Genomic DNA, 15,014 nt, shown 5'->3' on the forward strand with positions numbered 1-15,014 from the left:
GGTGTGACAGGATGGAGACCCAGTCCACTCTTCTGGGTCAGTCACTTCACTCCTGATAATTTGATGGGTCCTTCTCCACAGCAAACTAGGGCTACAATGACACAATTTCCATGACTTTACAACCCTTACAAATCCTCGCTGGCCGCTTCATGATGAGGAAGATAGTAAATCTCTTGTCACCTCACTAGACTGACCTCAGCACAACCAATATAGACGAAGCTGTTCTGCCCCATCCACAAGGGTGTGACCGTTAGTTTATAAGAAATACAGTATATGAATAGGAGTCTATATGGATGCACTTGCAAGGAGATAAGAATAGGTGTAGGCTTGGATAACCTAACAATGGGTTAAGACGTTATCAATAACATGATTGGCTGTTGTGATGCAATAGCAGTGGTGTAGTGGAGGGCATACAGAGGTATACAGAGAACACCCACCTCTTTATCCATGGACCCACAGTGTACCCACTTCTTTAAACACCACTAATGTAAAAACTGTAACATTTCTGCCACAGTATACCCACTTCTTTAGTGACCACTACACCCCTGTTACAAACCCACATGCACCAATGACTTTGATGAGATCCTCACTATTATCAGGGCGGGGGTATGATGGTGCAACTAAGTTGTTTAGGGTCACCCAAGACCTCGTCAAGTTGCAGCCGCGTCATATTTCAGTCACGTGGTGCTGTCTTTGTAATACAGTTACATTCAAGCACACACCGCCATTTCAAACTTTAAAGCTACATACACAAACACAATGAGATTAGCTCAAGGTCAGCCAAAATGACTTGATAAACAGTCCTGTAGGCTATATATACATTTAATATTTAAAACCAACCTCAACTCAAACTTTTTTGAATGTACTGTAATGGCACAGTTCTCATAACAGATCTGCAGCATTTTTCCCGAAATACTGCATGTAAAGAGCACTCTACTACAAGACTGGACCACCTGCTTTGCTTAACTCACCTCAGGCTTGGTCAGCTGCTCTGAGAAATGACTGTACTCTCCATACATCGGTATTCCAACAAAATTACTAAACTTTCACCAGGACCAAAAGCTCGCCAAAACGCCTGTCATCATAAAAGCGGGCTCCAGGCCTTGTCTTCTTTCTCACAAATCCCCGTAGATTAACAGAGCAAAGTCTGGCGTGAGGAGCGCAGGTCCAGGTTAGCGGGCTGCCTCCCAGTCCCCGAAGCGCACGGCCAGAACCGCGTTCTCTTTTTTCTTTGGTAAAGCCTAATGCTGAACAGCTGACATATCTCTCTTCACATATCTCTCTTCACAGACTCGCCTCCAAAATAGACCCGTCATTATGCGCGCCTTGTTTGACGGCTGTGAGGCAATTCCTATCCGGCATCACTGGATCCCACCACATATCAGAAGGCACTTAAACTGTATACATGATACATGCCGTTTTGATTATTTTCTCACTACAATATAATTGCATTCATATCTAATGAGTGTAATGTTCTCCAAATTCAAACCTTTACTTATGGGCCTGTCTTCTACACCTGCATTGCTGACTTATGATGTTTGTCACCCTGCTAGGAGTCCCAGGTTAGTAGTCCAAGCCAAGAGGGCCCAGGGGTTTCCAGCGCAGCCACAGTTGAAAGGTCGCCAGAGATTAAGCGATTAAGCTCCCATTCCACTGGCAGGTCATTCGCCACTGTGCTCTCTCTCTATCTCTTTTGCTCTCCTCGGTTGCTGGTCTATATTTGTCAGTGATACTGTTTGTGATTTTTTTTACTTTACTTTTTTTCATGAACATCTTTCAGATTATAAGGACAGCAACAGAAAACATGAGTTCATATAGGATGATCTGTAATCAAGACAAATTAGCACATACAATAATTATGAAAGATCCATCTCATTGGCTAATAAACACTTTTCCCCACCGTTTTTCTCCCAGCTCTTCTTGGAGCCACGTGGAGCAGATCCATTAGAGGAAGATGCTTAATAATATTGCCAGAGAGGCCAGTAGGAGTTTTTCTGAAGCCAGTATTTTGTAATGCCCTTTTTACTTTTTAAATACATTTCCATAGTGGTTATATTTCCCTGGCCTGTATTATTCAATATATTATGTATCATATATTATTCTGTACTGTATATTTCCTCCATATATTTTATATACTATAATATATTGACAGTTAATATATAGGGGAATGTATTTTCTTATAGGGGTAAGGGTATTTACAGCTAAATTAATAAAGATAAATGGTTCTAATCTAAGAGAGACACTAATTGTTATTCATGTATTTATTGATGTGTTTAAAATAGTGACTGTAAATTCATGTTTGATATACTTTCACAAGTAGGCTATAGCTTCTTCCCCTCCAGATGCCAGTGCCTACATGTCCAAATAATGTTGAATTATGAATCTTATGTGGGTCAGAGGAGTTCCCTTGCGCAGCGTAGAGACAGAGTCATCCCTCCTCTGTATTGTTGTCCTCCCTCTGTTTGACTGACAAGCTCATGTGGACCAGAGCCCTTCTAAACCCAGTGAAACTCTATCGACAGGATAATCTCTTTGCCATCTTGCTGCTGGAGAGAAACAGGCCTAGATTGACTGAGAGTGATAGTCAGCCCACTCTGGTATAGCAATTCCAGATCTTTCCAGTTTCAAAGATGGAATTGATGGAACATAACCCCCCCCCCCCCCCCAGCCCCTCAATCTGAAAAAAAAAAAAAGACTTCTAGGAGCTCTAGAAAACTCAAGGACCAGCCATTTCATTCATTTCAACCAAACAATAAGCTTAGTTTACAAAGAGACATCTAAAACGGACCATTATGAAGATGCAGTTCCCAAGGAGCAACTTCACATACAGTATTATTGATGGCCCAGCGCTGTTAAAAATAGTGATGAACTACGGCAATGTGAGGATGTGTTGGGAGAATTTAGAACTTGACAAAGCAGCTGAACACACCGCCTAAGCCCCCAATTCCTTGTTTGGAAGGCACTCCCCGCGAGGCTCACATTTCCTGTGGTCTAGACTCTGGACTCATCAAATCTGCCAGTGGCAGGAGAATAGGTCCGTCCAAAACCATAAATCTACTCACTAACATGACAGTCTAGAATAAGAATAAGCTGAGTGCTACACACTGCAAGTAACTAAAAAATAAGGTGTGCTGTGTTAAAAAGCACCTGTAGTGGAGAAATCAGATTAATATGTTTTTGTGAGGGACATGGGGCTGCTTTCTGTAAATCCATAGAGTAGCCATACTCCATCACTGTTTCATTTAAGACCAAGCTTAGCCCTACAGGAATAAGACTAGATGCCCTTGACAGCAGTGAACAGTCTTCACACCTCTATTACAGTATGTCCTTGGGTTGAACAAGGGCTGGGTTTCTGAGCTGACGACAGCACTGAGCTTACAATGGTTGGCATTCAGACTACTTGGCCTGCTTCAGACTTGTCTCAAGCTCCTAGCAGTTGACTTTGTTGGGATGAAAGAGATGCACTAATAGCTGTGTCAGCTATGGTGTATAAATTAAGCTCTAATGACATACACTATATGGACTAAAGTATTGGGACACCTACTATACACATTACATCTACAGGAGCTTTTATGACATCCTATTCTAAATTCATAGGCATTATTATGAAGTTGGTCCCCCCTTTGCAGCTATAACAGCTTCTACTCTTCTGGGAAGGATTTCTACAAGCCCTCTCGTCCAACATCAGAAATCTGACCTCACAAATGCTCTTCTGGATGAATGAGCAAAAATTCCCACAGACACACTCCAAAATCTTGTAGAAAGCCTTCCCAGAAGAGTAGAAGCTGTTATTGCTGTAAAGGGGGGACCAACTCCATATTAATGCCTATGAATTTAGAATGGGATGTCATAAAAGCTCCTGTAGGTGTAATGTGTAGGTGTCCCTATACCATATAGTGTAATAATACTCACACCACCAAATAAAGAAGATCAAAACAGACATTTTGGCAGTTCAGTTCAGTGAGGGCCCTACACCCAGTGAGGGCCTTCTGTTTTGAGACCCATTTCTTGAGCAAGGAATGGTACCCTATCTAAAAGACCTCAATACATGTACACTGGTCATGAACATAACACCATCCTTTACAGTCTGTTCCGATGGCTAATTTGAGTCATAAAGCTGCAGTTATATAGATCTACTAAGGGAGTTCAATTACAGTGCTGGCATGCCTTGGTCAGCACATCAGTGTTTTCCACCATGGCAACAACAGATAGACTGTGGCTTGTCACTATCTTAGCACCATCAAGTGGCTATTATGAGGGATGTCGCTGACTCGCTGCCCTCTAGGGGATGAAACCCCTCCAAAGGCTGCCTGGTCATGACGATTCACGAGGAGGAAATGACATGAAATGACATGAATCGTGAAGGTTTATTTATTTTTCTTGTGCTTAAATTGTTGCTACAAAAATCCACTTCAACAAAAGGCTCAGAATGGTTGAGTTTATACTCAGTATAAGTGTGGAAATGTGAGCGTTTTATTTTTTGCCTTTTTTCTTGCCGTCCTTGCCTCCCTTCGAGGGTGTCTCCGCCTCCCCGTCCTTCCCAGAGGCGGCCTTGGCCCTCTTCTTGCCCAGTGGAGTTTTAGCATACCAGTTCTGAGCAGAAATAGAAACACTACATCACCACCAAATACCAAACTACCTTTCTTGAAAATTGTAACAAAACATCATGAAGGCTTTAGTTCAGAACAGATATGAATACTGGACAGGGTGAAACAATGACTTTCACAGAACCTTGAGGGCCTCCTCCTCGTCCTGAAACACGGGGTCGATCTTAGCGAGGGGGGCCACGAACTCAGCTGCAGTCAGGGGTCTCTTGGGGAGCTGCTGAATGCGTCGCTCCGTCAGAATACTGCCCACCACCTGGACCATGTGACCCTGGGTGTAGCCGTCAGAGATCTTGGCGAGGGAGCTCAGGTCCAGAGCACTGGTCACCTCTCCTCCACCCTTCCTGATCAGCTGCCTCCACATCACTAGGGATGGAAGGACACAAGCTTGAACAATAAGACACATGGTAGATGGAAAGATTCATGTCAAAATTTCACACCGATAGTTTCTTATGTTGATTGGAAGATGAAAAATACAGTACCTATATATATATGTATAGGCTACTACAACCCAAATCATTCTTACCATATCTTGAGGCGTAGTCGGGCCGTGGTATCAGGATGATTTTGCTGTACACCTTACATAGTGATTTAAGGTCGGCACTCAATGGATCTTGGGTAGTCCCCACCAGTAGCACTCGATCCTCCCCTTTGATTGATTTGAGGATCTTGGGCAAGTCTTTCTTCAAACGTTTGGGGTCTAACTGTGTACACGAGAGCAAGAAGACATGTATATACTGTCATTTAAACAATACCACTACTGTAGATGCAAGATACTATAACCACACAGGTAGGAACTAGTTATTATTACCTCTTTCTCCTCCTTGGGCACTTTCTTATAAAACATTTTCTCTGCATCTCCGATCCACACCACTGATGGCTGCATCAATCTGGCAACCTGCACGCGATGCCCTGATTACTCAATGACAGATCAACCCATAATCCTCTTTTCAAATCAAATCAAACTTTATTTGTATAGCGCATTTCCTACACAGAGGCAACACAATGCGCTTTACAGAGAGCAATTGGGGTTGGGCCTAGGTCCCACCCCTACATATTCCAGAGCTCCACTTCTGACTGTGTGTTACCTTGAACACCATGTGGAACATCATGGCCAAGCCGCTTTTGCCCAGGTATTTTCCCACCAGGTTCAGAGGTGAGAGGTCAAACAGATTGGCCCCTGTTTCCTGGCATATAGCATGGACCAGCATCTTCTTGCCCACCCCCGCGGGGCCTGCCAGCAAGATGGCCTTGACCAGAGGAGCCTTCTCATGAACCACCTGAGAACCTGCACACACACATTCACACCTCAAAACTCTTAGAACCTGCACACACACACTCACACCTCAGAACCTGCACACACACACTCACACCTCAGAACCCTTAGAACCTGCACACACACACTCACACCTCAGAACCTGCACACACACTCACACCTCAGAACCCTTACAACCTGCACACACACACTCACACCTCAGAACCCTTAGAACCTGCACACACACACTCACACCTAAGAATCCTTAGAACCTGCACACACACACACTCACACCTCAGAACCCTTAGAACCTGCACACACACCTCAGAACCCTTACAACCTGCAGGCGCACACACTCACACCTCAGAACCCGTAGAACCTCTGAAAAACAGTACAGGTAAAAAAAAAACTCTACGTGATATTAAAACCATAAAACCAAACCCTGTCAAAAAGTGTTTGACTTACCTAAAGGTAAGACTGCATACAGCGCTATGAGCTGTCGCACGTCCGCTAGCGAGGGCATGGGCTCAATGTCTGTCTGTCTTAATGTTGTCCCAAGGTAGCTATAGTCACCTGACAGCAGACAGAAGACAGCAACAGTCAGATAATCACTGGGGAATCAGGGGAAAAGCTACAAAGTTGCACCTTCCTGATATTGGCATTGATAGTAGTAGCTGTATCTTTCATTCATAGCACTAAGCAAAAACCAGGTGAGGGCAGCACTTGAAGGCCATTCTCCGATCCAATCTCAAACAGAACACTTTGCCCACTTCATGACTTGATCTGCGCCTTCCCTCTACCTGGAAGTGCACTGCCCATTCAGTCTCAGTGGTTAGTAGCCGAGTGATTGTTGGTCCACTGATCCCCCCTCAACATCCAGGATCCCTCTATGCCCCTCAACATCCAGGATCCCTCTATGCCCCTCAACATCCAGGATCCCTCTATGCCCCTCAACATCCAGGATCCCTCTATGACTCTCAACATCCAGGATCCCTCTATGCCCCTCAACATCCAGGATCCCTCTATGCCCCTCAACATCCAGGATCCCTCTATGACTCTCAACATCCAGGATCCCTCTATGCCCCTCAGCCACTTACTGTGTCCAGCAACAGACTTCAGAGCGTCACTTGACGTTTATGAAAATCAATGATAATCTTGGCCACCGAGTCAGCCTTTTTTCTTACTATACATCACACAATTAATCGAGTTACAAAAATGCTTAATCTCGAAAATCTCATGAAATTGTGTGCACACTAATCTCAATTCTCCATGTAAGATGTTCATTCTTGTTTTGGTTAAAGATTATTTTGTTGTTTCGTCATATATGTATATTAGCATATTAACCAGTATTCCCTCAGTGCATATGTTACGATAGGCAATGACACTGCGTGTTGAGTTTTCCAGGCAAATCCACATTGTTTATTAAATGAGCTCTGCGCATGCTCATTCTGATGTGTCACCCATTTTGTTAACAGTGCAGACTGGCCAGGAAAACTCAACATATTATCTCACTGCCAAAAACAACATATGCAGTAACAAAATATTTTACTGTACCGCATTCTCCTCACCAGCCATGCACATTTAACCTGGCTAATTTGCTACAGTAATATAGATATATGAATAAACAACAAAAGCATCTTTAACCAAAACAACTGAGAGTTGCAATCGAGTGGCCAGTTGAATGAGGGTTCAGGGAGTGAGTGGTCCATTTGAGATTAGACCTCTTATCTACAATGAAGTTGTTGATTTGAATGGTTATACACTGCTTAATTTTAATTGTTATACAATGGCCTAATCTACATTCTAAAAACAAACATGTGCTATATATAACCCTTTCTAGCAATAGAAGAACCCTCCGAAAAAAGGTTTCATATAGAACCCTTTTAAGGTCCAAAAGAAAAAACCCTCGGGGTTCCAAATAGAGAGGGGGAAAATGATTCTATTTGGAGCCTTAGGGTACTATAAAGAGCCTTTCAATTGAATTTTTGGTCACTAGGGCAATGACTTGATCCAAGCAAACGTTGGGTGCGTCAATCTGCGATAATAGTCAAACACTAGCCAGTCGAAAACTTTTACAAAATGTCCAAATTAACGTTGGGACCTTGTTGTTCGGTGGTGGATTACATATCTTGACTGTTCTGCCTTTGGGAGGCTCAAAAAATAGCTCCTTAGCTAGCTCGCCACTAACGTTAGCTAACTTGATAGTGTTATCGTTGCGGCAAACTGGATGTTGAGATGGACCAAAGTGGTGTTATTGTTTTGAATATGAACATTCCATGAAATGATCTATAGAATATTTTTTCAGGGGGTTCTCCTTTTGTTAAAAAGGATTCTATGGTACGTATATAGCACTTTTGTTTTTAGAGTGTGTGTGCTCACAAATTATTTGAGATTGGTTATGATAGAGGTGAAAGTAGAAATTAGGGCTAGAGTACCTCGATTGAGGACGAGGATTGAAAGACAGCACGTCAGTGCAAGATGGCAAGTCTTACCTAAGTAATCTTGCAGTTTAACATTATCTGCCTGCTTCAACAGCCCCTGCTCCACCAGCTCCTGATACAGAGACTCAATACTCCTATTGGATGTGAATACAGTATTTTGATATGCTGTGTTCCTCAGAGCATAGTAGTAAATGATAGCGTGCTGTTTTGGTGAAACTTCCTGAAATCTGTGAAACTACCCTGGAGAGGTGAGCCTCACCTGTCAGCTGTCAGATCTTTGTCTTTCTTTTTCTTCTTTCCACTTTTTGACCCCTTCTTTTTCTAGACAACAAGTCACCAGGCACATTTATGAAGCAAACAAACTCATAGCATGTGTGCATAACTGAAATACATTTATACACGCATCATTAATTAGGTTAAAGCTGAATGTGAAGCCAGCGTTTTGTTACTTTTGCGTTTGCTTTTGCTTTGCCACCCTTGTCTTTGTCCACAGCCAGTTTCCAGTTAGCGAGCTCCTGCCTCATCAGCTCATCCACCTGCGCCAAGCAGAGCAGCAAAATAACAATTCAACTGTAGCTTCGCTTGGTCTTTCAGCTAAGGACATGGTAAGACAGGCACTGAGTGTGTTATCCTACATGGATTCCTGTCTTTTCCACTAAGCAAGGCTACTGTACCTAATTCCTATCCAGAGGAACCGAGCAGTTTGCTCACCTGCAGTCTGATCTCCGCCTCGATCTCCTTCCTCTTCTCCTCCTTGATCAACTCGGCCTCGTGCCTCTGGCTGAAGTTCTTGGACTCGTTGCGTCTCTGCCACACCTCTGACAATCAGACAAGAATCACGCTGCTTTCATTATACAACGTTTGATATTAGAAAGTATGTATCACCAATATAAATAAAACTCTCAAGTTATCATGTTATGTAGTTTACCTGCAAATGTCTTATGTCCTCTTTCTAACTCAGAGAGGAAAGCGGAGGGCAACATCTTTAACCCTGGCTCCTCCTCCTGAGGGATGAAGAGACAATACAGTCACTGACAACAAGACATTACAGCTAAATTATGACTAACTCAATCATTCCTGACTGGACATACTGTAGCAACAGCCTTTTGCTCTTTGTTGTTTTTATAGGCTACAAAATGAACAGAATAAAAAGAAAAAGTTGTAGAGTCAGAAAACCCACCTCCTCTCCACCCTTCCCTTTCTTCCCTTTGTCCTTCTTCTGCTCCTTTCCTTTGGGCTTTTTGTTGGCATCCTCCTCTTCTTTCGCGGCAATTTCCTCCATTAACTTAAACCAATAACATGACGTTATTTCTCCTGTTTTGTTTAATACTGTAATATCTGGTTAAATCCAAATTTGACTGGTGTGAGTTGAGCACCTGTTGAGGTGTTTTCTCCGCGAAGATGAGAGATGAGCCTCCATCCTCCTCCTCTGGGTAGTCAGGGAAAGACCCAGTTGCATCACTAATAAACAAACAAATAAACAAACACATGACAGAACATGTGGTCTTATTTCATGTGACGTCTTGTACTAAGCATCACTACTTTGACCCATGGATGCAGGAAAGTCCTGAAAGTACTGATCTTACTGGCACTCAATGAACCACTGACGGATCTGAGCCTTCATGGTCTCCCTCATGTCAGGCCCTTCCACCTCTCGGAGTTTGTGGGTAATAGCCACAATGGACTTCTGGTAGTCCTCTTCATGTTCCTCCAGCCTAGACCAGCGACGGGCCTTGTTAGCCAGGGCAGCAGCTGAGGCAGGGGCAGGCCAGGGCTGGGCGTGCCTCGGCTCCATGGTCTGGAGAGAGGAGGGGCAGAAAGCAACGCAACACTGTTGCTCCCTCTATAGATCAAAAGTCACGATCACCACATAGTACACCACTAATGTGAGCCTCCTTGCACATGCAGCACGACTGACAACTGAATGAATATGCTTTTGACTCACCATGCCCAAAAACACCATCTCCTCCTCTCGCTCTTTCTTTGTTCTTTTCCTCTGCATGTAACCCTTCCACACCTGGTGGAAAAAACGCACCGCTTCTAAAACACAGTTACGCACCTACAGTACACAATACAGTTAATTTTTCAAATCACTCCTGAAAACCCATCTATTCAGACAAGCCTACCCCCTCTAAATGTCTTCATGGGACTGGATTGACCTCACTTCTCCTGTTTTTCTGTGTTTCACTGTTTTATTATGTATTCTATTGTTGGCTTTTATGATTGATTGAGTGATTGATTGTTTTTATTGCCTTGCTTTGTACAGTGACCTTGAGTGTTCAGAAAGGCGTCTATAAATAAAATGAATTATTATTATTATTATTATTATTATTATTATTACAGCAGACTGTAGACCTCCGAGTCACACCGAAGGTCACTACCCTAGGGTTTTTCCTGGCTCAGAATGGGTCTTTGGGGGGGGGGTGTGGGGGGGGCGTGCACACAATTTTTTGGGGAAACCTCAGTTTTATGCCGAGTAGCCTACCAGCGTATATAGGCCTATATTCTTTGCTGTCATTCTGACTGAGCTCACTCTTGCGGGAAATCTCGCATCTCTCCCAACATGACACAAAATGGATATGAAGACAAAATGTTAAAGATACTGATAACCTGTCTATTAATTATCTCGATTACTAGTGGTCCAAACCATGGACAATGCAAGAACGAGGGATGGGCTGCACTTGAAACAAGCTATCAAACACATTTTGAGAGGATAAGAGAGATTTTAGCATCTTTGCACTAGTGATTTTCCTTTGGCTCTGGCCAAAATCTCTTTAGGGGTCGCCAAATGCGCCTATGCAGGAAAAACCCTGTACTGGTACCTTTTGGATGCGGACCACGGCTGTGTCGATGGCGGCTGCCCCCAGGTCTCTGTCCTTGGCCTTCCTCTGCCTCTCCTCATCCCTCTGGATCTCCCTCATGAATTTGGCCCTGAGGCGCCCCTGCCTGGCCCTCTCTGACACCTGGATGATCTTAATGGCTTCCTCCAGATTGAGGGCCCGCACTCCTACAGGCTAGTGTGGAATACAGTTAAGTGTATATACAATGAAAACATAAAATCAATCTCTCACCTGAGCTTCTCAGCCATGAGTTCAGACTAGTTGAAATTGTTTTCACTTGAAAGAATTGCTTAAATCCTAGTCTGAGGAACAGGCTCACTTTGGGTTTCTCTACGACTTCCATCAAGTTGAGGATGTTGGAGAGCATCTTCCCCCTGTCCTGGAGCACTTTGCTGCGTTCACTGATGAAATGCCGGGGGATGGGGATCTCAATGTCTTCCTGTCATAAGATAAAAGACAAGTACAGTGTGCTTGGACAACAGAGAGAATAATGTGGCCCTGAAGGAAACAGGTCCAACACATATGGATAGGATCTCATTTTGCTTTATTCGGCATCAGTTTCACTGATAAAACTCACAGGTGTGAGCTTTAAGTCTTGGATGACGTCATCCATGTAGTGGTACTCTGAGAACTCTTTCTCCACCATCTCATTCTTGAGCTCCAGCACTCTGCCCATGACTCCGTCCAGGACTGCCCGGATCAAGTGCCTCTTCTGAGGGTGGACCACCTGGTCATAGCTCTCTTCCAGCTGCCTGAAGATCTGCACATAGCGCACGTAGAGGGTGGCCAGGTGCTGGAAGAACACCACCCTGTCTCGCTCAGGGCGAGGAGGTTGGGCAGGGAGCTCTTGAGACAGAAGGCTGCTCAACTCCACTTGGGCATCGGCCCATAGTTTATTGTACGTACTGGAAGATAAAACAGTATGGTATGATTTCACACACGTATAAGAAAATTAAATTATGTGTGTACACTAACTGATAGTGAGAAATGCATACTTTTCACCCAAGTTTGCACAATTGTGTAGGCCTACAATCATTTGTTAATTGGTTCACTAAATGTGGATATTATGAATATATTATTCATTCAGTTATGCATTTTAAACACATGGTAGCTCTTTGAGAGATTTTAGGTTTCCTACACCTACTCAGCTTTTAAAAAGAACAAAAAACGTAACGTTAGTAGCTAGCTGCTGCTGTCAGTGCTAACATTTAGCTAAAGTTACCATTAGCTACTGTTGCTAGCTAATTTAGCTTGTCTAGAAAAATGAAGCTAGCCTAGCTAACGTTAGCTACGCGAGCTACTGTGCCAACCTGTGAGACATGACGTCCTACAGCCAATGATGGATGACGGAAAAGTCGAGGGAAATCTTATCTTATCTCCTCTGTTTGCACAGACATCGTCAGCTTGATATCTATGTCAGCTAGCTACTGGCTTGCCTTGCTACAGTAGCAGCTGGAAACGCAAACTAGCTGTTTCCATAGCATGTTGCGTGCCACTGTCTCCATAGCAACAGTATCTGGTTATCCCACGTGGGGCCGTGCACGTGGTGTAGCGGCAGCGCCATGGGGCAGAGCGCTGTCCAAGGTACCATCACACCACTGACATTGACCAACTCCACGATAGTGCTTGAAGATTCAGAGAAAGAAGATTCAGACATGAACCCCATAGCAAAACGTTGACATTTTAATAGATGCATCCCAACATTTGCTATGTCAAGCATTTCTAATAACTACAATGGCTTCAATTCCAAAGACAAAGTGTCGAGGTAATAGCCACAATGGACTTCTTTAGTTGACAAAGGGATCCAGCACACTGTGGCTGAGAGTCGTTCCAATGTCCTGAGGTTCCACATTGCAGGCTGGTGGAGTATGAGGCTACCAGAATCAGGTTTATTTCGGTCAGGTAGGTTTTCACACATACAAGGAGTTAGATTTGAACTGTTGGTGCATAACAATAAATAGACAACAAATAAACAAGGTGCAAGACAGCAAAATACAGCAGCCGGGATGCAAATACAATATGATCCTATATGCAATGCAATCCTATACACAACACAATCAAGAGTCATGTACAAAATAATGCTGCAGTCAGTCCTGTACAGTGGGGAAGAAACTGCTTCTGTGCTGAGAGTGAGAGAGAGTCTGGTCCAGCTGCTCTGAGGGGGCTCTGTCTGGTCCAGGATGGGTTAGGGTTAGAGCTGGTGATGGTGGTGGTGATGGTGGTGGTGGTGGGTGGTGGTGGTGATAGTGGAGGTGGTGATGGTGGTAGTGGTGGTTATGGTGGTGGTAGTAGTAGTGGTGGTGGTGGTAGTGGTGGTGGTAGTGGTGGAGGGGGTAGTGGTGGTGGTGGTAGTGGTAGTGGAGGTGGTGGTGGTAGTGGTGGTGGTGGTGGTGGAGAGGGCCAGTGAGGGGGGCAGCTGTGGAGAGGTCTGGGCCTGGGGTGCTAGTGGATGATGTCATGGATGGTGGTGTGTGGTCATTAGTCGACTGGTGAGCTTTCGGTTTGTATTTGGTAATCTGTCAGGGGATGTCCATAGAGTCATTAGAAGAAGAAGCCATTATTTGTCATATCACTTGACACTCCAACACATGCGGGCAATGGGCGAAATGATCACACACACATGCATACACACACACACACACGCACACACACACACACACACACACACACACACACACACACATGCAGTAGGCTGACAAGGGTGCATGCATGGCCACATGTAGCACTTAGCATTGCTACAGATGTAGAAACACATTTCCTACAAAAGACAATATCTACTGTATCATCTATCTATTTATCTATCTATCTATATATCTATCTACGTACACAGAGATGCTTTGCAGAAAGCAATTCGGTTATTTCTATAGGTACGTGTCCATCCAGAAGATGAAATGATACTGCTCTCTGCTGCTCAGTACACATTTAACTACATCCTTCTTGGGCCAACTAGAACCATGCCGACCTTTCCTGGAACCCATAATCAAGCTGCGAATTACTTTGGAATGTTCCCTCTGGAAACCCTTTTTTAAATGTCTGGACACCATCCCACTGACCAATAATAAGGCTTTCTTTTGAAGAAGCCAACACTGCCAGGAAGTTGTTGAGCTGAAGCGTGAATACCTTCACTGCCAATCGGCCCAGGGATGGAAAACCCCCTGGACTAAAGCAGAACCATGTCTGAGTGAGCTGATGCAGGAGGTTGACCTTGACCCTTCAGTCACTCCTCAATTCCGACCCAAATAGGCTGTAGTCTATCGCTTCTCAAATTCACACTTAGGTATTAGGTATTGGTGCTTTCCGCATCTGTTGCCGGTGCAAATTTTAGCCGCTAGATGACGTCCTTTCTGTGGAAGTCAAGACAGTCAGACTTTTTGACAACATTGTAGCCTATACGGTTTTATATGATGACATGAACATTACTATTAAAGGAACATTATTACTATTGTAGGCCTACTACTACTACTAATAGCCTACTAGCCTACTAGGTAAATGATTAGGCTAATCATAACCATAGTCAGTATATAGTAGCAGGCCTAGGAAATAATTTTAACGATGACGATAGTAGACCAAACTACCATATATCATAATAAATAATTATCATTATTGGTCTATGTAATAAACGGTTTTACACTGAAAATTACTTCAGTTTAAATTTCATTGCAATTCATGTTTAGCATGTAATTATTCATTATTATTGGCTCAATCATAGGAATAAATATCACTTAAAATGTCACTTCTCATTCAAGCCTTTAGATTTTAAATTGCAATAGACTGCTATACTTTGGCCCATCGTATAGATTCTCAACTCGCGCGCTGTTCTTGAGAGCGCATTCTGCTGCGCTATAGGCGATCACAAGACCAGGCTACATCCATT

At 43.7% G+C, this 15,014-nt stretch overlaps 1 protein-coding gene across 1 annotated transcript; it reads right to left on the minus strand.

Annotated features, from left to right (window-relative positions):
- Window positions 1–4,473: 4,473 nt before the first annotated feature.
- On the minus strand, window positions 4,474–12,731 carry LOC311307322 (dynein regulatory complex protein 11; the record flags this gene model as incomplete). The annotated part of the gene is made up of 19 exons (XM_084436117.1): window positions 4,474–4,593; window positions 4,732–4,970; window positions 5,131–5,308; window positions 5,416–5,502; window positions 5,693–5,892; window positions 6,325–6,432; window positions 8,352–8,434; window positions 8,560–8,621; window positions 8,750–8,836; window positions 9,012–9,118; window positions 9,229–9,304; window positions 9,481–9,585; window positions 9,677–9,761; window positions 9,887–10,098; window positions 10,246–10,317; window positions 11,123–11,314; window positions 11,460–11,579; window positions 11,718–12,045; window positions 12,670–12,731. The coding sequence occupies 19 exons, from the start codon at window positions 12,729–12,731 to the stop codon at window positions 4,474–4,476; spliced, it is 2,523 nt and encodes an 840-aa protein (XP_084292243.1).
- Between the last annotated feature and the right edge of the window lie 2,283 nt (window positions 12,732–15,014).

This window comes from Borostomias antarcticus, assembly GCF_949987555.1.
Source record: "Borostomias antarcticus genome assembly, chromosome: 3".
Classification (NCBI taxonomy): Eukaryota; Metazoa; Chordata; class Actinopteri; order Stomiiformes; family Stomiidae; genus Borostomias; species Borostomias antarcticus.